Source organism: Magnolia sinica, chromosome 15, assembly GCF_029962835.1.
Source record: "Magnolia sinica isolate HGM2019 chromosome 15, MsV1, whole genome shotgun sequence".
In the NCBI taxonomy this organism is placed as follows: domain Eukaryota; kingdom Viridiplantae; phylum Streptophyta; class Magnoliopsida; order Magnoliales; family Magnoliaceae; genus Magnolia; species Magnolia sinica.
In genome coordinates this window covers 29,373,722-29,397,745 of record NC_080587.1, presented here as the reverse complement: position 1 = coordinate 29,397,745, position 24,024 = coordinate 29,373,722, and the positions used below count along the sequence as shown (strand labels likewise).

General features: G+C 38.9%; 1 protein-coding gene and 2 long non-coding RNA genes across 7 annotated transcripts; 2 read left to right on the top strand and 1 right to left on the bottom strand.

Moving 5' to 3' along the window:
* Positions 1-476: 476 nt before the first annotated feature.
* LOC131227167 (uncharacterized) lies at positions 477-3,609 on the top strand. 3 transcript variants are annotated; one of them, XM_058222903.1, is made up of 5 exons: positions 477-692; positions 1,411-1,497; positions 2,257-2,332; positions 2,472-2,763; positions 3,473-3,609. In XM_058222903.1, the coding sequence occupies exons 3-5, from the start codon at positions 2,264-2,266 to the stop codon at positions 3,535-3,537; spliced, it is 426 nt and encodes a 141-aa protein (XP_058078886.1). In that variant the 5' UTR covers positions 477-692; positions 1,411-1,497; positions 2,257-2,263; the 3' UTR covers positions 3,538-3,609. The 3 variants fall into 3 exon arrangements, with proteins under 3 accessions (XP_058078886.1, XP_058078885.1, XP_058078887.1); XM_058222902.1 differs by having other exon boundaries at positions 2,239-2,332; XM_058222904.1 differs by having other exon boundaries at positions 2,239-2,332; positions 3,515-3,576.
* A 209-nt stretch (positions 3,610-3,818) lies between these two features.
* On the top strand, positions 3,819-5,411 carry LOC131227125 (uncharacterized). Its single transcript, XR_009162074.1, has 4 exons — positions 3,819-3,912; positions 4,484-4,546; positions 4,638-4,702; positions 5,034-5,411. It is a non-coding gene; the product is annotated as an uncharacterized LOC131227125 (long non-coding RNA).
* A 15,473-nt stretch (positions 5,412-20,884) lies between these two features.
* LOC131227038 (uncharacterized) lies at positions 20,885-23,786 on the bottom strand. Of its 3 annotated transcripts, XR_009162045.1 has the most exons (5): positions 23,649-23,780; positions 23,372-23,483; positions 21,665-21,790; positions 21,304-21,483; positions 20,885-21,215 (listed from the first exon to the last, which is right to left on the bottom strand). It is a non-coding gene; the product is annotated as an uncharacterized LOC131227038 (long non-coding RNA). The 3 variants fall into 3 exon arrangements; XR_009162046.1 differs by lacking the exon at positions 23,372-23,483 and having other exon boundaries at positions 23,649-23,786; XR_009162044.1 differs by lacking the exon at positions 21,665-21,790 and having other exon boundaries at positions 23,394-23,483.
* Between the last annotated feature and the right edge of the window lie 238 nt (positions 23,787-24,024).

Below are 24,024 nucleotides of genomic sequence, written 5' to 3'. Positions count from 1 at the left end.
TTTGAAAAAAAAAATAAGAATTTTAAATTTGAGAATCTTAAAAAAAATTTGAAAATTTTAAAAAATTGAAAATTTTCAAATAATTGAAAATTCTGAAAAAAATTAAGAATTTCTAAAACTATTAAGATTTATTTTTTTTGTTGTTGATAATTTTGAAAAAATCAAGAATTTTATTTTATTTAATAAATTTCAACAAATTTATAATCTTGAAAAAATTTAGAAATTAAAAAAAAAAAGAATCTTGATTTTTTTTCTTTTTGAGAATTTTCATAAAATTGATAAAATTAAGAATTAATTTTAGTGCAGGAACCCAAAATGAAATAGATCCAAATCTCATTTTGGGCCCTGCAAATGAACGGATTCGATTTCCACCTTGCCAGCCACGTGTACCGTAAAGAGATGAGTAAGTATACCATGTTCCGTTTCATACGGATCCAATCTATTATCTCCATGGCTTTTATTCATTTTGAAACTTGGAAGCTCGAAGCAGAGCTCTCTCTTAAAATCCCTAAGCTCCGAAAGGAAAATAGAGCGAAATCGCATTTTACTTCCGCAATTCTATCTGTCAAAATCCCCAAGCTCTGAAAGGAAAACAAATCGAAATCACGTTTAACTTCTGCAATTCGATCCTTTACAATACTTAGAAACGTCGATTCTGTCCTCCACACAAGCAATCTCCTCGCCGATTTCAGGTACTCGTTCTCTCTCTCTCTCTCTCTCTCTCTCTCTCTCTCTCTCTTTTTCTATTGATTTCTCAATTGAAATCCTCTCGAAAATCAGAAATCGGGGCAGAAATCTCTCATTTTCGTGCGTTTTCCCCAATTGGCCATTTAAAATCCAATTTCCGCGTTTTTTGGTTCGATCTGAGGAGTTTTTTTTTTTTACAGAAATCTTGCTCAGGAAGTGGAAAACCATGTCGTTTCTAGCTCATTTGCTGGATTTAAGCAGTTTCTGCATTGCAATATCAGCGATTAGGGTTTGGTATTCGATCTGAGAGAAAAACCTTGTTCTCTGCTGCGAAATCTGCATTACAATATCAGCGATTAGGGTTTATGTATTTAGATTTTAGAGATTTATCTTTGATTTATGTAATATCATGCATTTGAAATACATTTTGAGATTTAGTATCTTCTGATTTGCTGAGATTTAGATGTTAGTTTATCATTTAGAAGAATCATGGTGAATCTTCACCCGAAGGGGATTTTTGATACTCCAATTGTGTGTGATGCTTGATACACAAGCATAAAGAAATTGTACATGTGGCTTACATACACTCAAAGTAAACTGCTTAAATGACAGATCTTTATATTGGAGCTCTTTTTCTATTATTCTTTTTGCCATATCCTTAATTGAGGGTTGGTTACACCTACGGCTCACACTTCCTAATGCTAGGGAATGCAACATGTCCAGGTAATATTGGAGAGGGTAGAGCATTTTTCTCAGTCAGTTTCTGTATACAAAGATCAAATATTTCAAAAAAGAGCTCGTATTCAGCAGGTAATTGGCTTGTTCTTATTCTTATTCTCATCATCTTTGTTTATCATTATCTGACAAGCTTGAAACTGTCATGCTTCTTGTTTTTGGTTGTATCCACAGATAACTATGATTTCTTTACTGATATATGGTTTTGGACTTTTGGTTCGATGTCAGCACATAAGTGCTTGATGAAATGTGTCTACATCTGAAATTTGTGGTTGACACTTTGTTGCCATTTCAATGATGAAATTAATGCGAGTCCAAATCCATGATACACTCACTAAGCATGATGTCAACTCTTTTATCTTTTATTTTTCCTTTCTTTTTTCTGTCATTATCACTATTTAGAGTCTGATAGTTGTACATCTCAGCACTCAAGTTCTGCATGAATGCACCATGGTTAAGTTTCATTCTTGAAACTTTCTCAATTGAGGTTCTCGAATGTGATTTTCAAAGAGGATTGAAGGTTTTCTTAGCAAAACTGGCCAAGTGTATACCCCTAAGAATGCTCTTCGCTGGCAGTCTTAGCATTGTGAAGAATGATTCAACACTAGATGCGGACTATCGAATCAAAATCAGATCACAGGCATGATTGATGCCCACACCCATTGCATACTGGAATTATACACTGATGCGTTTGGCAATGCTTTCACTCAATACAAAATTGTATATTTATATGGGTTGCATGGCTAATTCGTACTCGTGGAAACTACATTGCATTCAGATCTGCTATTTCTTTTATAAGAATATTTTATTTTGCAGTGATTTTATTGTGAGTAGGCGACTCATGAGCACCTACAATGACTGGTATTCCAAATTCCGAACTCAACCTGCTGCAGTCAGCATTTTGGATATTGTAAGTTCTTTATAACAGACTGGGAATGTATATGAATGTTCTTATTACATATTTTCCCTTGAGCATCAAGTAGCCCTGTTCCCTATCTTATTTCTTTCCTAGACCTGTAGTTGTAAAACAATCTGTTTGTGCTGTGCAGTTTGTTGAATATGGGACTGAGGGAAGCATTGTACTGCTCCAAGCCTGCTTAGATCAAGTGAAATTTCAGAGCGAAGACTTTCAGTCAAAGCCAGATCTTCTATCAGCTATCTTTAGATACTTTTTGGGTAGACCAAATTTCGCCACAGTTTTCTGTGAAGCACTGAGAAGTAAAGTGATGAGTGAAGGATTTCTAGAAGGTCTCTCCAAGCAATTGCATTTGTCTACACCCGAGAAAATTGTTGTTGGTCTTGCTCTGTCAGATTCAGGAAATACAGATTTTAGAATCAGAGGTAAGTTGAGTTGATTCTTATACTGTTTTTATATTTTCTAAATTAGTTGTGCAGGTTCCACTTTGAATTGTGGCTGAGTCCAATTGCCCAACTAACATGTATTATGCATATTTCTATAGATAGCTATCTTGTATGATTTTTTTAATTATTTTTTTTCAACTTTCAATTGCAAGGGTATTACTTAGCTTCATGAACTCTGTAATTAAGGTGATTAATAAAATTTTATTCTATCAGCCAACATAGTTCTAAAACTTGCCATGTCAGTCTAACTCAGTCGAATTTTGGATCACCATAAGTACTCGATAACCAATTTAAATGGGAAAATTTAAAGGGTTATTCTTGAAATTCCTTTTGGAGGTGAAAGCATTTTGCTGTTATTCATAATTTGTAATATGGTAAATTATGCATGGTTATATTTGTATTTGAATTATTATAATAGCTTAAAATGTTATTTAGATATACAAAGTCATGTCCTGGTCAAGTTCTCCAGTCGACCCAACCCGACACTGTTCTTTCATGTCCAATGCCCTTCTTGTCTTTCTGAAGATCTCCTGTTCTTTTTGCTTTAATCAAGAGCATCAAGTTATGTCTAGGAGATTTGACATTAGATGCATTTGGTTTTGAGTTCTGAACCCAGTAATATGTTTAGTTGTCATGCTTTGTAATGAGACATCCCCCGCTTTTTAAGAAAATGTATGATTCTCTGCAGATGAACAATCTAATTTTGCAGAATTGCTTTCCTTGGAAACAGAAGATGAAGAGAAAAGACATTAAAGAAATATTCAAGATCATCCACTATTCTTCGGAATCACATTTGGGCTGTTGGCTGAGATAATAAATTCAGGGTAAATCCACCTTTAGCTTTTAGAATTATTAGTTATTCATGCAATATAACATGAAGTTGAAGATCTTTTCAAATCATCCAGTTATTTTCTTCCTTCTATATATATATATATATATTTGTCAGAGTCGAATTAATAAACACTGTGTAGTATAGCAATCATTAGCAGCCTGTGTGGGTGTCATTTAAGTTGGAGTTTCTCTCCAATTCTTTCCTTAATCATACAGGTCTATAAAGCTGTTGATGCATGTAAGAATGTTCTGACAGGTTTGCATGACAGCAAGATTGCCCAAAGGGAGCTGGATCGGGTTAGTATTTTCCCTTTGCTCACCTCACCTTATCCCATTTTTCTTGCAATACTACCACAATCTTTTGTTTAAGGGGCCAATTGGAGCCTTTTAAAATCAACTAGATTCCTTTTGAAGCATAGGTTTCCTCTAAGCATGCATCGGGTTAGTTGATTCGTTGTAGATACCTTACCATGAGAATTTCAGTGACAGTGTAAATTTGCGAAAAAAAAAAAAAAAAGCTTTCATTTTAAATTTTTTGGTATTTAGGACAAGCCAACCTCTCAAAAGGACACTTGATTGTTCAAAGTCCAAACTATACATAGATCTTAAAAGTGGAAATGATTATATGCAAGTAGGAGATTATTAAAAATAATAATAATGAAAAAATCCTCATAGGTTATTGACATGATTAATAGAACTAAGTAGGAATTTTTTTTTTTTTTTAAATCCTCATAGGTTATTAACATGATTAACAGAACCAAATAAATGGGTTCAAATCATTTATACAGGTTATGAGATTCAATAGCATTCTTGAGTTATTTATTATCACCATTATGTTAGCTCAACTTGCTTGCTTTTTCTACCTCAGCGATCACAACAGCCATCACAATTGCAGAGATTCTGCAGAAAAAAGGGCTGGCTATTGAGAAGAGTAAGCCCATCTTGGGTTGTTGCCTATCATGTTCCCTTGTCAACACTTGCGAATTACAAGTAATAATAATCTGTTTTTCCATCATGAGCAGGGATTTTGATGTCTACAGTTGACATGAAGGATGAATCCAAGGGCCGTCTCATTCCAAAAGCGAAGGTTGGCACTGTTAATGCTAGTGTTTAATATTTGTCATGTCAAATTAATCATCCTTACTACCTTCTTCTTCTTCTTCTTTTCTTATTTGAAGTGATCAATGTCAAATACCCATGCTTTTTTAACCAGCATGGTTGATTATTTCTGCAGTTTTATCAAACCACCCCACTCTGTGTCTTTCAGAAAGACACAAGCATATATAATTCTTCTCTTTGGCTACACTACTTACTTGATCTCAACAACTAGACTCCCGTTTACTTTTTATTTTTGGAAGTTAGCTGTTTGCATACACTGATGTTTGTAGTTGTAATGTTTTTGTTCTTACTTGTTATAGATTGAGGTATTGCAGGGGAAGACTGAGAAATTCGATGATCTGATGGTTGCTGTTGCTGCCAAAGGAAGGCAGTTGAAGACAATAAAGCATGATGGCAAACCATAGCTCTGGAGTTCCATCATATTCTGATTTTCATTTCTTTTTTCCTCCTAGTGTCCTGTTTAAGTGATAGAGGTTAGGGAATTTTCAAGTAGAGCTGCTGCTGTCATTAACTGGAAAGCGCAGAGTTGAGAGAGGCACTGTGCGAGTAGACATCTTGGGATCATTTCATTTGTATGGCTTTTTTCTTTTCTCCTTTTATGGGAGTTGTTGATGATACAGACAATCTGTTGTTTGGTGGTCAGACTGCAATTGTATTGTTTGAGTCTTGTTTCTGCATCTTCCTTTGACTGATGCTGACTGATTGACAGCAAACAGTAAAAGCTTTAGTGATCTTCCATCTGAAAGTTACCTAAACTGAGACTACAACTCCCGTGGCTAAAGGATTTAGCCTCGGTTGTTGAGAACCGAGGTTAAAAATAGATTTAACTTCAATTGGAAGCAACTGAGGCTAAAATTTGGATTTAGTCTTAGTTGGAAACAATGGAGGCTAAAATTTTGATTTAGCCTCATTTCGAGAAAACTGAAGCTAAAAAGGTTCTTTTAACCTCACTTGAAGAACCGAGGCTATAAAATTCATTTTAGCCTCGGTTGCTAAAATTGAGGCTAAAGCCTTTAGCCACGGGGGTTTTAACCTTGGTTTGGATAACTAAAGCAAAACTCAGGCTAAAGGCTTTAACCTCAGTTTTTAACCTCTTTAGCCACAGTTTTGAACTGAGGCTAAAGCCCCCTTTTCTTGTAGTGTGGTGAGATGGAGATCTAGGGGGGAGAGAGAGTACTTGAAGAGGACACAAAGAGAGACAGAGAGAGCTTGAGAAAGAATTTGGGAGAGAGAGAGAGGGAGAGAGAAAATCATGGAGAGGGGTAGAATGTGTTGGGAAGCAACGATGAGGGAGAGGGAGAAAAGATGGCTAGGGTTTCGAAAGACAGCAGATTAGGTAAGGGAAGCGGTTTACATTCGAACGCTGATTTCTTGTGAAGATGCTGGGTGGGGCCCACTGAGATGTTTGTGAGAAATCCCCCCGTCCATACATTTTGTAAGCTCATTTTAGGATATGCGACAAAAAATGAGGTCTATCCAACACTCAAGTGGGCCACACGAGAGGAAATAGTGGGTATTCGGTGAGAACCATTGAAGCATTCTTATGTCCATAAAAGTTTTGTATCATGCAATATTTTTGATGTTTTCACTTCATCCCATTGGGAATGACCTTATAAACGGTTTGGATAGAATATAAACATCAAGGTGGATCCCAAAAAGGTTTCAACAGTTGGAATTTCTCTTCCCAATTTTCCCTCTTGTGTGACCCACTTGAGTTGTGCATCCACCTCAAATTTGGTCGCACCTCCTAAAATGAGTTCGCAAAACAGATGGATGGAATGGATTTCTCACATACATTATAGTGGGCTCCACCCAACATCCTTGCGAAGGAACTTCCTACGAAAGGCTTTCATAAGAAATCTGCCTCCCTTGTGTCAGAAGCGAATAGGCTGGTGTACCACACACCAACAATCTAGTTAGTGTGTTGACGTCAGCAAGTTCCATGGGTCCCATCATGAGGTATGTGTTATATCCAAACCATTCATCCACTTGGCGAGCTAGTCGTAATGCTTGAGACAAAAAATAATACAGATGTAAACATCAAGTGGAACACACTGCAAAAAGCAGTGGGGGATTGAATGTCTACCATTGAAACCCTTTTGGGGTCACAGAAGTTTTGGATCAATATGATATGTGTTTTTTCCTCTTCATCTAGGTCTTTGTGACCTTATAAACAAATTGGATGGAAAATAAACGTTACAGTGGGCCTTACGAATGTTTTAATGGTGAAAATCATTATCCCCACTACTATTTCTGATGTAGTCCAGTTGAGCTTTGGATATGATTCATTTTTTGTCTCATGCTCTAAAATGATCTCGAAAAATGGATGAACAGTATGGATATAATAAATACATCATTTTGGGGCCCATGTAACTTTGATCTCGTTTTGAATCGTTCATACAACTCTAAGCTTGAGTAGCATCAATGCTCGTCTTCACACGACACATACCCACACCAACCATATGGCTAGTGTGTGGTACACCAGTCAATCCGCTTCCCCTTGCATCCTATAACTACTCTTGCCCGGACGATCCAAAACTTCCGTAGCTCCGAAGAAGGTTTTAATGGTGAGCATTTAATACCCACTTTGCGGTCCAATTAAGCCTTAGTTTTGCTTCGTTTTTAAAATCATGCCATAAAATGATACAAGAAAATGGATGAATGACGTGGACAAAACCTTTACATTACGGTGGGCCCCATACGAGGCGAGGGTAGGACCTCTGTTCCGTGGGAATTGTTCAAAATTGGTCCCATCAGGAACGACCTAAAACTATTCCTAAACCAAAGATTAGGCCGTTCCTAATCGGTAATTTTGGTGTAGTGATCCCCAGGCTTATGTGCATTCACATATCCATGCATTTAAATAAGATTACATCATGAATTATTTTGTATTTTTTTTGTTTAAAATTATATTTGGCCAATTTGATGGTGTGTAATCTTGAGGGGAATTTTACCTGAGATAGTCACTCATGCTTTGAACATATAACCGTACAGATGATGCAGGTGATTTGAAAGATACTTATGTTCAAACTGATGAGGAGCAGGATACAAATATCAGGGATGTTTAGTTGTATCTACTCTAACTCTCCAAGAGAAGTTGTGCAATCTTGTAGCTCAAGTCTAACTACATTTTATTCTCTTTCATGTATTAAATTATTTCATTCCTATATTTGTTAGTGATGAGACATTAGTTTGTATAAGTGTAAGACCCGTATCCTAACCGTACTGTTCCGTAAGCCTTCGCGGTCCTCCCAGTCGAATTCCAGCGACCCACGATCTGTTATCGTCGTTTGCGCGTAACCCTGAGTCGTATCCCGTATTCTAGAGTCAGGATCAACCCAAGACTTGTACCCTTGTGACCGCACCGTCGCCACTGTTCCGATGTAGCGTATTACGCGCCGAGGCGATACCCGGGTAGGAAGAAGTGGGCCCGCGTTCAATTCGAGAAAAACGTCGCGTGTTGCGAATTCCAAGAGAATCTCTACAATATGTCCCATCAATCACATCAATCATAAGTGAAGTACATCTCATCACAAGCCATCACTCACCCCTACCTCTCCTTACCTAAAGTCAAGGCAACCCATGCTTAGCCTTCCCTTTCTTACCAATAAGTCAAAAGAGCCCATACCTTTCATCCCATCTCCCTTACATCTCCTCCCTCTTTCTCATTTTCTCATTTCAAGCAAATCCCATGAGAGAACCCACGTCCAAGCTCCATAGGAGAAAGCTAGTGTGGCCCACCTTCCTACCACCCGATCCCACCATCCTAAGCCCATTTCAACCGTTTAAGTCCATCCATTGGAGCTCTGGTGTACTTTGGCGGAAGAAGGAGGAGAAGATCATAGGTGGGTGCCTTCTTAGGATTAGATTTATATGTTTTTGCTTGGATTTGATGATTTGAGGGCCCATTTGTGATGGAACCTTTCTTGATGTATGCATTGTATCATGGAGGAGCTCATAGTGGTGGAGCTCCTCCCATCATCACCGTCTCTTTCTCTCTCTCTTTTGATGTGTGGCCCACCATGATCTTATCCACATTGTCCCATTTGTGGGGCCCACCTTACCAACATCTAGCTGTAGGCCATCTGCCTGTCTGCTTGGACAGACCTGGACAGAGGAGAAAATACAAATGTTAGCTTGATCCAAACGGTGGTGGGTCACCACGTGGACCCACCATGACATATGTATTTTACCCTGGCTGTCCACCATCCAGACAATGTTGGACGTGGACCCCAGAGTGGTGTGAGTGGTATCCAGCGTCCGGATGTGGCCCGCATGATGTACGTTTTGGACCCACACCGTCAGCCTATTCTGCTAGCGTGGGACCACAGTGTGTATGCGTTATACCCAGCCGTCCACATCACGGTGGGTCCCATGCAGCAGGCAGCCGCTGCTGCCCAATGGCGTCAGCAGGCCAGACGGGCCCTGACCATGATGTACGGTCTACATCCACACCGTCCACTGCTTGGACGGTGGGCCTCATCAACGAATGAAGTTTATCCAGCATCCATCCACCTGGACGCTGGTGTTTCTTTCAAAAAAAAAAATATAATAAAATAATAATAATGATGGTGATAATAATAAAATAATAGTAAAGTATATTATATTATATGTCATATACCATATATATATGTAAGTGGTGAGCCCCACGTGGGACCCACCTTACTTCATGCATTGAATCCGCACCATCCAGGTGCTGGATCACTGCTTTGTGTCTGTCCCATCCCACCGTCCAGATGGGACGGTGGGGCCCTTCTTAGATGTATGAGTTGTATCCTCACCGTCCACGTCGACGGTGAGGCCTACCATGATGTACGTGGCCCCCCTTTGTGATATGTATCTCAGCCGTCCGTCAACACGGGATATGCGATCCCCACCGACTTATGTGCTTCATTTATACCGTTCATCAGTGACCCCGTGATGCCATCAGGTTCCGTGGACTCCACCGTGATTCATCTGTTAATCCATGCCGTTAATCCAGGACGTTAGCAAGCTCGGTGGACCCACCTATGATGCACGTGCTCCATCTGTCCGCCCACCGTTTGGACGCTTGGCCAGTAGCCCAGCTAAATAGCTGCTATGGTGACGTCAGCAAATTCTGTGGGGACCACAGTAATGTATTTGTGTATCTACACCCTCGACGTGGCCCCCTGGATGATGTGCTATACATCCACGCTGTTCATCTCTTTTCATATCAATCGTCCATCTGAGCCGTGGACCATGCCATGATTTATGTTTTGCTCCACACCGTCCACCCTCCTGATGCGTGGACAGTGGGGACTACCCTGATAACGGGACCCACCTAATGCGAGCTGCCCAACTGATGGGCCACACATGGGACCCCCATCATGAGGAATGTGTTATATCCCACTATCCATCCATTGGACATGGACCCCACCATGGCAGCGTGTGGGGCCCACCTTGATTTTTGATGTGTTGCATCCACGTCGTCCAATCTATGGACAGTGGATGTGGGTTGTCTGGTATACCTCACACGTGGGATGTGGGCTGGCTGGTATACCTCCCACGAGTAGTATAGCTGCTGTGAATAACGTCAGTAGGTTATGTGGCTCCCACTTTGATTTCATGTATTTTATTTTCACACCGTTCATGTGGCCCTCATGTGATGTACGTGTTTGATTCGAGTTGTCCATGAGTAAGGCCCATGGGGATATATTTATGGCCTATGGGCAAGGCCCATTGTGATATATATTAGGCCCATGATACGTGATCCATTTGATGTATTTGAGACCCAAAAACGTGGCCCATTTGATACATATGAGACCCATGTGTAGGGCCCACATGTTATGTGTTTGAGGCCCATGAGCAGGGCCCACCTATTGAATATATGAGGCCCACTGGTGCGGCCCATGTGGTATGGCTAACTCGATATACATGAGGCCCATTGGTGTGGCCCGTGGATGCGATCCACTTGATGTATATTGAGGCCCATGGGTCGTAGCCCATTATAATGTATGTGAGGACCATGGGTCATGGCCCATGGTGATGTATACTAGGCCCATACGATGCGGCCCACTTGATATGTATATTAGGCCCTTGTGTGAGGCCATGGGCCCACCATACGTTTGGCTCTAAGTGGGCCACTCCTTGGGAGCAATGTTGGTTAAATGGCCACATTGTTGGGCAATGATGGTTTAATGTCCACGTTGTCATGACCGATTGCCCATTCCGATCGATGTGACCGATTTGCCGATTTTGATTATCGATCGATCCGATTGTCGTGACCGATTTGTCGACTCTGATTATCAATCGATTCCGATTGTCGTGACCGATTTGCCGATTTGATTATCGATCGATCCGATTGTCGTGACCGATTTGCCGACTCTGATTATCGATCGATTCCGATTGTCATGACCGATTTGCCGATTTTGATTATCGATCGATCTGATTATCGTGATCGATTTGCTAATTCTGATTATTAACCGATACGATTGTCATGACCGATTTGCTGATTCTTATTATCAATCGATCCCGATTGTCCTGACCGATTTGCCGATTCCGATTATCGATCGATTCCGATTTGCCGAGGCCAATTGTATAGGTTGATTCTGATTGTCGAGGCCGGTTTCGAGTGTCGAACCTGATTGTTGAGGCCGATTTCGATTGTCAAGGCCTATTGTTGATGCCTACATGATGCATATGCGACCCGTAGTTGAGGCCCATTGTAATGTATTTGAGGCTCATGGGCAAGGCCCATTGTGATGTATTCGTCGCATATGGGCAAGGCCTATTGTAATGTATTCAAGCTCCGTGGGCGTGGCCCATTGTGATACATTCTAGGCCCTTGTATGGAGCTCGATGTGATATATGTGAGGCCCATGAGCAAGGCCCGCCTATTGTGTATTTGTGTCCCTTGAGTAAGGCCCACTGTGTTGTATATCGGGCCTTTGCGTGAGACCATGGACCCATTATATGTTTGGATCCATGAGGGCCATTCCTTGGGGGGCAATGTTGGTTAAATGTCCACATTGTCGAGGTCGATTGTTGATGTCGGTTGCTGATACCGATTATGAGTATGTGACAGCATAGCATCATGATACATGCCCATACGCATCATCTGCATGTTTGTTATGAGATGTGGTTGATCATTGCATATATCATTGGCATGTTGTTATGAGACTCCTTGATAGGCGGAGGTTATCTCACATGAGCACGCGGTGTGCGCAGGATTGATGCATGACTGGATTGTATGACTCATGCATCTCGCATTATGATTACTGTACGCCCTGGCGACATCAGGGTCGTAGCCTCCACAGGCATATCGTGGATAGCCAAATGGGACACCGGAAATATTTGGTTCTAGCATACGGGCGCCATAGATGTCCCTGGGTGAAAATTCCTAAACCTCCGTGGCCAGGAGACGCCCCAACGTCGAGACCGAGTGGATACATGAGCGCCCGAGTGCCGAATACCAAGAGGCCGCGTCTCCCATTGTGTCGTGGTCGGTTGGGAGGGGGTGTGGCCTTACTCACCCGAGGGTAGGAGGCAATACTAAGCTGAGTTTGACCAGCTTGTGAATGGGTCCGCTATCGATGTGCCGGATAGGTATTGGTAGACTATTAGCAAGACAGATAGTGAGGTTTCTTACGCTCACTTGGACTGTGCGGCTGGGAGAGCGGCAGTGCCATTTGGAGTGTACTAAACCCCGGTAATGATCCCAGAGATGAACCGTACTGATATGTGGATTTAGTGAGCAGGAGTTACATACTCATTCATGTATTCATTCATTCACTATCTACTCGGGTTGGTGGTACGCAACTAGTTGTTACGTGTGCCTTCGCAATGGCCAGGATTTCGGTTGGGGCGCGCGACTAACCTGAGATCGGGAGTCTACCACATTGAGTCTGACTATCCAAATTTAGGTATGGGACTGGTTTGGATAGAAGTCTCTTGTGATGGACCCCATAGCCTGCGATACTACGTACTACCATCCCGACTTCACACTCTAGCATGGTCATTCCATCCGCACCGCATATTGCATTATATCCGCGGCATACGACATCTTGGGTTACTGTGCTTCTGCATTTATATGGTCTAGATATGGCTGACGTATTTGTGAACACATAAGAAATTATATACCCCATTGCATTCTCGGCATTTGATATTTGGCTCTTTATGACTCCTCATTTGCGTAGCTATTATATATTGCGTATTCTGATATTGATTGGCTCATGGACTTGTTCGTATTTCCGCTTACTCTGTTATCGTATGATTTATGATCTTGCGAGTATTTTTGTTTACTCTGATAATTCCTGCTCTTGTCAGTATTTCTGCTTACTTAGATAATTCATGATCTTGCTAGTATCTTTGCTTATTCCGATATTGTACGATTTATGGATTACCAGTACTTCCAGTTTGTATGATAATGGCATTGTATTGAATACTTGGCACTTACCTTGTGCACACACTTACACTACCCTCTAAGCTTTCTATAAGCTTATGCACAATAGATGCGTGCAGGTGTTTTTAGGTTGCAGCAGCGTTGAGCTTGGAGCGTGCAGTTGTATTCTGGAGCTTTGATTTCGATATATGTATTTTCCCTTTCAGCATTATACTCAAATGATTATATTAGTGGATATGCGATGATGATGTTGCCTTTGTGAATTGGGTAATCTTGTGGTTATGCTTATTATGAGTTAAATGTACAAAAAAAAAATCCTCCTTGTAGGATCCCAGGATCGGAATCTGGCGTATGGACGCTAGGACCTGAGAATGGGGTACTACGGAGGCTGTCGGCACCGGATTCGGTGATCGGGATTCCTGGGAATCCGATTTCTGGGTTTGGGGCGTGACAATAAGCCTTATGGGCAGTTGCTCATATATTTTGAATATATATGTAGACTTTTCCTTTATGCTTGATTTATTTTTTTTTTCGCTGAAATGCTCACTCTTGAAAAAAAGAATATGTGAAATTTGGACTATCTTTAAAGGTTAACACTCGGGATTTTGGAAAATGAATACTAAACTCGAGTTACGAAAACCAGGATATTACGTGATCTCTGAAAAGGTGCAAATATCGGCTCAAATGGGCTAAACCACGTGAAGCAGTGGTGATGATTAAGCCACCGTTTAAACCTTCCTGGAGCTCACTGTGATGTTTATTTACTATCTAACCTGTTCATAATGTCACATAGACCTGGATGAAGGGAAACCACAAATATCAGCTTGATAAAAAACTTCCATAGCCTTGAGAAGTTTTCGACGGTAGGCATTTAATCCCCATTGTTTCCTATGATGTGGTCCACTTGAGCCTTGGATCTGACTATTTTTGGGATCACGCCTTAAAATGATTTGTTAAAATGGATGGACAGTGTGGATAAAACACATACAACATGGTTGACCCCACAGAGCCCCTGTCAGGATCGAGTTTGTCCTGATAGGGGTAGGACGCAATCTGTGACCAAGATTAAGATTATACTTCTCCCAACCCGACCTTATAGAGTGGACGGTACCCAGGGCCGACCCATCCTCTATAGCATCCAAGCAAGCATCAAAAGGGTCAGAAAGAGATGGAAAGCGACAACGAGAACAACCACGACGAGGTTCCCCTCTCTCAATATATACATTTAATTTAGAAGAAGCAAGTAAGCATTAACCAATATAAATGAATAAGATCTATTGAAAACTCAAGAAATTCGAAGAGAGAGAAAGAAGAATATATGAAGACGATAAAGAATCGATCGGACCCTGAAACCAGCATGACCGAGCTGTATGTCGAAAGCGCCCAACTGAAGGAAGAAAAAGAGGAACTTTAGGCCAGAAAGAAGTGGTTTGACCCATAATTTCTATTTTAGTTACTCTACTTCTTCCTCCAGTCTCGCTCTCCCTCTCCAGAATCTTTATTGGCTGAGATGTTGCATTTCACATAGAAAGCAATGGAGTGGGGTTTATATAGATGATACAGATTTTGTTTTCGTTTCTCTCATTAACCTTTTTTTAATGGAAATCCTCTCTAGCACATGCGAGTTAAACGGAGGTAGATTGCTTGCACCAGGAAGCAAGGAGGGGCCCATCGTGATGTTTGTGAGAAATCCACTCCATTCATCTTTTTTGTCAGATTATGTTAGGACATGGGCCCAAAAATGAGACGTATTCAATATTCAATTGAGGCACAATAGGAAAAAGTGAGGATTGAACGTTCAACGTTGAAATATTCATAGTGCCACAGAAGTTTTGTATTAGTCCTATCTTTGTGTTTTCGATTCATCCAAGTAAGAATGACCATATGAACGGTATGGATGGCATATAAACATCACGGTGGACCCAGGGAGGCTTCAACGGTAGGCATTTCCCTGCCAACTTTTTCATGTTGTGAGGCCCACTTTAATTTTGAATCTACCTCATTTTTAGACTCATGTCCTTTATCTAAAGAAATGGATGGGCGAGGTGATTTCTCACAAATATCACAATGGGCACTGCCTAGCTTCCTAGCACAGGTAATCCTTGTTCGAGTAAAATACCCAACGCTATAGGTCTCACAATATTTTATATTTAAAATCTACTCCATCCATAAGTTCCATCATCTATTATAAGCCTTACAACAAATAATTAGTGAGATCCATAACTAGTCTGGCCCCACCACGAAGAAATAATGAGCATGAGATGCCAACGATAGGTTTTCCTATGGGGCCACAATGGTGTGCATCTATCATCAAATTCGGTATTCAATTTTAACCTACCAAGATGAAGGTAAGATACAAAATTAGCCCATCCAAAACTCAAGCGAGCCACACTACGCATAATTGGACATTTTAGTAGTAATTTTACATTTTTCCCATTGGTGTGGCCCATCATTGTTTTTTAATTGTCTGATATTATATACGTATGGTTCAAATAAGGGCTCCCACTTGATGGACGGGGTGGATTGATATATACAACATGTTGCTCACACAGATTATACACCATCTCGGTCCTTCTTGGGGTGAGTCGCGACTAATTTCACTAGTCCATTTTAGCAGATGATTATGGATTAGGTGTTTTACTAGTCGTGATTAATGATAAAAATATGCGTTGTTGCTACATGGCCTCACAAAATGAGATGTTTTGGTGATTTAAATGGTCCATTTTTTTTTTTATTGTTACTTTCTTTTAAAATTATTTCTGATGGTTCACTTTCAACGAGATGCATACACCGTCAAAATCATCCCTTCATCATAAATCTTCATCTGTAGACATTCCAGTGTTAGCACCCCGAGCATGAATAGTTTGGATCGTCGAAAGATCTTTACATGATAGCCTCATTGGAATGACAAATGGTGGGGATCTGGTGACATGGATGACTTCCACTAGGGCCCACATGTGGAGATGGTCCTATAATTAAAGTTGTACATCCTTCTAATGCTTTGAACGGGTCATAACCCAAGGGAAACGATCACGTACATGCCAACTTGTATCACCACACACAAATACACGGATCTCTAACACAACCTAACTCATAATCTAGGTGGGCCACACCAAAGGGAACAATGGGGACATTGGAGAGGGGGTGCTCCAAATGGAATGTGGGGTCATCCATGTTGGTTCATCTAATCAAGTTCAAGTGCGGCCCCACCAGGATATAAGAATCACACCAGAACTCAAAATATTCCAAATTTTAGGTAGTCCACAAAAAAAGTGACTAGATAGGCTACAGGAATGATTGTACAGTGCTAACCCACTTAAGCATTTATTTGATAGCGATGATTCCTGGGATGTGCATTGACCATGAGGAGTATCACCTGATGAAGGGTTTGGATTCTTCATATACAACATAGTTAGGGTCTACTCAACTTGAACCTGTGGTAATTACCATGTGCTTGAATGCATGTGTTCACTCAACTCAAAGATATGGCTCCGGCTCCATGGCTTAATGGTTGATGGACTCTGTTTCAACACTGAGATTATGAGATCAAGTGCCCTTGTGGCGTCGGTGTGTGTAAAATTTTTAAAAAATGCATGTGTTCAGTCACCATGATATAATAATAATGCATAATGGTAGATAATATCTATTGATGTATTCAATTGAATGTAGGCCATTGAAAATTTTAGGTTCTTCATCTGTATACATCATTGGAGTCCTCTCAGTTTAAGTTTCTTATTATAGTCATCCTATGAATAGTTTCAATCATTTGACCCCCTTCTACCTTTTGGACCCAATGAGGGTATACGTTTAGCGCATCCAACACATATATAATTTGCCTAATATTGTGTTTTTAATGGGCCACATATGAGAGAATAAACTAATAATTTTATATAACTATTTAGACATCAGTTGATACTCACTTAATGGGAAAGCAAGGAAATGACCAGTATAAAATCACCCTCAACGTACAGTCTATTCATCTTGGATATTTAATTATCATTTTGATCTCAAGAAATATAGCTAGACACTCAACCACTTTAGGTGAATGATCAAGCCTAAATATTGCATATTTATCCTCTCGACTGCATTAGTTTTCATGCATTCAAGTACTTAATTGATCTAATTAGATAAGTTTTCTACATGCGGCGTGATTTTGGATCTAAAGATGAAATCATGCTTAAAAAGATGATTTAAAGCTTTTTTTTTAAAAAAAATAAATAAAAGATCAAGCTCAAAGGTGATGATGGATTGCATGTTTGGATAACAATATTGAAGAATTCAGGTACCAAATATCCAAGATAACCAAGCATCAAGGATTGAAAAAAGTATGAAAAATTACACAGTCCAATAACAAAAATAATTGACTATTTCATCCCACCTGAGGTTGGTTCAGTCCACTGAAGGTGCCCAAAATAGTCCAATAAGAAGTAGTGATTTTCATAATTAAATTTTTTTGATACTTAAGTGTGATCTAAGTGACATTTGGTGCCACCAAAGGAGGGTTCGGTGCGACCTGAGGGATATAGAGACTTCAGACATAATTTGGAGAAATTCGGTTGCAACCGAAAGATAGGGTCAGTGTAACCGAAGGTTACTATCGGTGAGACTGAAGCATAACAAAAGTGCAAAAACCTGAAGTCGGTGCGAAATTAGTGTAGATTCTTTCTATTTAAATGGATGTTTTATGTTATTCTAAGTATGAATCAGGGTTTGAGAGAAAAACTAAGGGGTGGCAGAGTTTCCACGGAGTCGTCCTTCTTTTCTGATCCTTTAGTTTTATTTTATCATTTATATTTTCTTTTGTTTTAAGATGTTAGCCATGTTAGGCTAATCTCTTAGGTAAGGCTAAGAAATGAAGCTTGTAGTTAATTACGATATTTAGTTATTTGATTCAACAATAATGATTTGAATGATTATAGTAAATTGAATTGAGTTATATTTTACTTTTAATCCTTTGAGTTGTTTATTTATGAAATTTTTATAAACTACAGTTACAATGAATGCTTTGATTTATCAATTTCTTAGCTTGATTAGAGAATGAATTAATATGTATAATTGATTGATCTATTATAGACTTTGGTTACATAATACTCTTGATTCCTTGTGATTGAGACCGGAGTATTCCATGAGAGAATTGTTCAATTGAATTTATATTTTATTGGTGTTGATGATTGGTTTAATAAAATTATTTTCTGATTGGATAGGATATGACTTCGATTCCAATTGAGTTATAAGAGTTAAATCAGTGACTTAAATATTGTGATTGTTATAAGTGGATTTCTGGATTATTAGTTTTTTATCATTTGTTTTAAATCTTTAACCCATTCATTATATTAAAAACTCAGATAACCTATTTACCATTATATTAGTTCTAAGTTATGTTTCTTATTCCCTGAGGATTCGACGTCGGTCTCACCGAATTATTACTACATCGTAACCCTGCACATGGGGTTATCAACCCTTGGGTTTGATCAGTGAATATATAAAGAGCTTCATAGAAAACCTAGCCAAAAAGCTGATCCATGTGATCATTACAAAGAAGACCAATTGTGTCATAGCTCCATCAAAATTAAGCTTCATATAACCAACTAGAGGTGGGTACCATATAACTAGAATCGGGTCGGAGTATTGTTTAACAACGCTATCAAGGTTCCACATGTAGAGCAAGTTTTGTTCATCCAACGAATGAGCAGTCTTTAAGGTTTGTTGTGTTAAAAGAGCCCAAACATTCAGAAATAATTTAGCCAGTAACATTTTAATTGTCTAAAAACTCTACTTATTGAGATCTTCATTGCTACGTTCCAACTAAACATTCCATAGTGTATGGAAAAAGAGCTCACTAGACCTACATTGAGAAGCCTTTCCATTCATAGCAGCCATGCCAAGAGATGAATGCATCCCAAAATTGAAGGATGTGATAGTTAGTGATCCCCAAGATGGAGAACCAACACTACCATATACCACTAATAAATGAAGAATACATAAATAGGTGGTCAACTTATTCATTGGATGTACTGCTGAGTGTTATGAGTGACGCACATGCCATTAGAAATTACTAGGAAATTACTTATGTGGAATACAAATATTTCAAATTATGGGCATTAAGTTGATGTCATTTAGATGCATGTAAAGTTTTTAAGTAATAATTTGATTACAGCTAATTGAATTACATGTGTCATTTGATAGGGTTTATTTACCTATAATAGGATTACAAGTTATAATTGAATTACAGCTTTTAGCTATAATCTAAAAACATCCCAAAAGGGCATGTTTCATGTTACAACTAAACATATTACATACAACAAATATATTTGTTGAAACTTTTTTATACAGGGAGAATTGCAACACGGCTTTGACATTCCCATCATCCCCTCCTTCCAATGGTTGAACCTATGGTTCAGTGATATAAATCATTGTGCATTTATGGCCCCTTATATATGGCACCCACTGTTCACGTGGGTCTACTGTATCCTCTGTATGTGTATTGTCCATCTATGTTCAAGGAATTAACGGTCACGATCTAGCCCACTGTACATGTGGAGTCATCCATCTATGTCCTATTGTACACATAACCATGCATCATGTGTGGCTCGCTTTCTAATTCATCTTTATACCTCTCCTTATATCATGTACCTCTCTTTTGTATCATATATGGGTTGATCATGCATGTATGTCTAATTGTACATATATGGCCATGTATACGTAGGTTGATTGTGCATGTCTGTCTAAATGTACATGTATGACCATGTATATATGGGCAGCATATGTGGGGGCCATTGTAGCACACTGCATGCACACGTTAAGTAATAATTAATTGTTTATATTTAATAGTTTCTCATTATAAAAGTGAATTTTAATTAGTGGGCTCATTTCTGTGGCCCAACCAAAATCATTCATCATAAATGAAGACTTTATATGTCATTTGATTATTGTAAAGGATTTACCATCTAAGCTCTATCGCGTGTGAACATCCAATTATAGACTATATATAAACAATTTACAAGTTATCCAAACATAAACAATTGTTTATTTATAAACAGATTAGAACTTAAAGTTATTCAAGACAGACTACAAACTCTTTACACTTGTAATCCGATTGCCTGTAATCGGATTATAACTTAAAATTTTTGCATGCATCCAAACAACCCCTTAGATGCATTGGGTACTCTTGTTTGGTTATTGAATCCTTATATTGTTGGACATTTATTGGACAACTATAAATGGAAAATATTCGGTGGCCTTTAACAAGTGTTCACGAATCAGAAGATATAATTGTTTAACCAACCTGAATTCTATATAGCTTGACTTCACTACAAGAAAAGGGGGCTTTAGCCTCAGTTCAAAACTGTGGCTAAAAAGGTTGCCTCAGTTATCCAAACCGAGGTTGAAACCCCCATGGCTAAAGGTTTTAGCCTCAGTTTTAGCAACCGAGGCTAAAATGACTTTTATAGCCTCGGTTCTTCAAGTGAGGCTAAAAGAATCTTTTTTAGCTTTAGTTTTCTCGAAATGAGGCTAAATCAAAATTTTAGCCTCCATTGTTTCCAACTGAGACTAAATCCAAATTTAGCCTCAGTTGCCTTAAACCGAAGCTAAAACTATTTTTAACCTCAGTTCTCAATAACCGAGGCTAAAGCCTTTAGCCACGGGAGTTGTAGTCTTAGTTTATGGAACTGAGGCAAAACCGAGACTAAAGATGGATTTAGCCTCTTTTGGCATCAACCGAGGCAAAATTTAGTTTTTGACCTCATTTCTCTATCATCCAAAGCTAACAATATCATAATTAACAAATGATTGAACCTGTGCATATTTCACCCATTTAACATTCATCAAGACAACAATTCTGCACAATATCAACAAAACAATTAATGGTCTATTTAATTTTTTCAAAACAAAATACAAATGCACATGAACTGCCACATAGCCTTCCACATGAACTGTTTCAGTATGGTCCCCTTCTAGACCGATCAGATGTCTTCCTTTCCTAGCCACATCTCCTGGCAGATGTCTACAACACCAACCTCACTGGCCATGATCACGCGTCCACTATGTGTGATGTAAAAGCGACCAGGGCGCAATCCATTCCGGTCCAATGTCGCTCCAAGATAGCGGCCATCAGTAACTGCATTTATACAATAAATATAAGTTCAAAATACTCATGTCACATGCAGAATCATTAAAGCATGAAGCAATTCCAGCACAAAGTTTACATGATATAAGTGCAGGTCCATCTCATGGCTCCACAAGAGCTGAAAAATATTCGAATAAGGCTTTTCTATCACGATCCATGTTTTTAACATTTTGCCACGCCTTAGGTATCATCATCATGATAGGTTTAAGTAGACTTCTGCCAGCATGAACCATAAGCTCCAAGACGCCATCAAATGTTCCTAAAACAATCACAGATCCAATTCAGAAAACTCCAAGCTTGAAATATGCAATTAAACATGAGTGCATTCATATTTAAATCTGTGTGCAGATAGACACAATCACAGGAAGCAGAGAGACAGAACTTGGCCTATGCCCACCAACACACATCTATTAAAAAATGCTTTGTAAGCATAAGGTCACCTGAATCTGAAGAGCTGGCATCAATGATGGGTAGAAGCTTCTTCATCTCATTCTTTGACAAGCCCAGTTCCTTGCATTTTAGAAGACCATCACCTGAAAAGTGTTTGTTAAAAACCAAGAATGGACCTGTAAGGAAATCAAATAACCACGGCATCAAGTCCAAGTTCCATTATATTTCCTTTCATGAAAATGTAAAATTGTCTGAGAAATAAAAAACAAGTTTGGACGGGTAAAAAGAAAAACACTATGGAGTCACGATCCATTCGTAAGATGGCTGAAACCACTTTGATTAATAACGTAACATACGCTTATTGAATGAAGAGAATATATTTTCAAACATGCAAACATCAATGGAGTGGTATAGTAAGTCACTCTAAAAAAACCAATCAAACTTCAAATTAGTTAAACCATTCGAACTTCAAATCAGTTAAGTCTGTGCGCACAGATGCACTATTGAACTGACTTGCATCCACTCTCACCATCCTTTATCTATTCTCTCCTATGTATCCTAAATTTCCTCCTCTACCATCCTTTATCTATTTGCCTCCACATTCTGCAGTATCCACTCTCACCTCTCCTTCCTTCACATTGTTCCCCCAAAACAAAACCTTCCTTGACCTCCATGCATCGCAATCTCATAATTGGTCTTCAATTCTCAATCAATGGATGTAGTCAAACAGTTTTTCTTCCTATATTAGAACTTTTTGAAGAATGTATGGGACGGTGACTCAGAAACAGCCTGAACTTATAAGCACCTGTTATCCATCACCCTTGTCGATGGGCAAACATTCATCATCTTCTCAACGTTTTACTTGGAAACATCATAGCATGATGTGAGCCAAATCTCTTAGAAGCAATAGATACATGAATAATATATGGATTCTAATGTACAAAACCCTCAAAGGAGATCTAAATAGCAAGGTTATGACAAGATCAAGCCAAACAGTCTTTTTTAACTGATTTTCAACAGGTGCATTCATTTGAAGTCAACAATCTGACCTTAAAATAGCACTTAGCCCCTTCAATTTCAAAGTGCACAATCAATTGCATGCTAAGAAGGCATTCTATGTTGAACTTGCTACTTCAATATTGTAGTCTTCATGTGGATGCGAAATAAATCACAGAGCATGTGCTCACTCTTAAACATGAAATTTATGAAAATTTCTAGATAGTCAGAGAATATAAGAAGAAAGAACAAGAACAAGAAGAAAACAAGATATGAGTTGTACAAGATTTTTAAAAAAAAAAAAAAAAAAAAAAAAACACAACAGGCACTTGAGAAACATGCGACTACTGTGCCAATAATCAATAAGAAGAAGAAAATACATTCGAATTTGAACTTAATTGCAAAACAAAGAAGCTACTGTACAAACCAAGTTCTGAAACATATGCACAAGAAACATGGAAGCTAGTCCATGTGGAATCAATAGAAATAAAATCATAAATTAGTAAGGAAAAATATCAATCAAGTCATATAGCACGATACTTCCACGCAGAATCAAAAGAAAATCACATACAAATCATATCAGATCCTTATCTTTCATTTCTAAATTTCTCAAATCCCACAAAGACAGTCATATCTCAATTTCTAGATATTTCACGTGAAATTGACAGTGATGCAAATAAAAGAAGAAAAATCTTCATCAATCGATCTAAAAATTCTCAAATTCTATTCTAATCAATTGAACCAAAAAAGATGTGAATGACCTCAAACAGATGTAAAGATTACCTGAACATTGAATTTCTAGGGTTCTTTTTGTTGTTGAAACTTGAATGTCTGCCTAATATTTTCAGAAATCATCTGAAATATGTTGAAAAGCTCAAACCAGAAAAGGAAAATGGCTATCTCAGTTATGGATGCATATGAACAAAATCGACAGCAATGTGATAAGAAGAAAATAGAGAAAGGAAGGAGATGGCACGAATTCTCAGTCATTGAACTAGAAACAACATGTTCTCAGAAACAAGAAAGGCAGTTCAATACCTCATCAAAGGCAGCACCAATCATTTGAAGTCCAACAGGAAGGCCGGCGGGTCCACCTTCAATCAATCCACATGGCAGCACCAGTGCAGGCAGTCCAGCCAAGTTAACATTCACCTGCACCAATAATAATATCACTTATCTTCAGAATAAGAAGAGACCTTACAGAAGATCTCTTCATAATTGTGTTGTGAATCTTACTCACATCATAAAATAATAGGAAAGTTTGATATGCCGTACATGTTGTTTTTGACCTGGATTGTCCTACTCTACCAAGGGTATCCACGTTTTTTCTCATGAATCAAAAGTACCCATTCTCCGAAATTTTCTAAAGGCACTTGCCAGAGTGCCTCAATAGGGCCTTTTCTTTGCCTTTCAA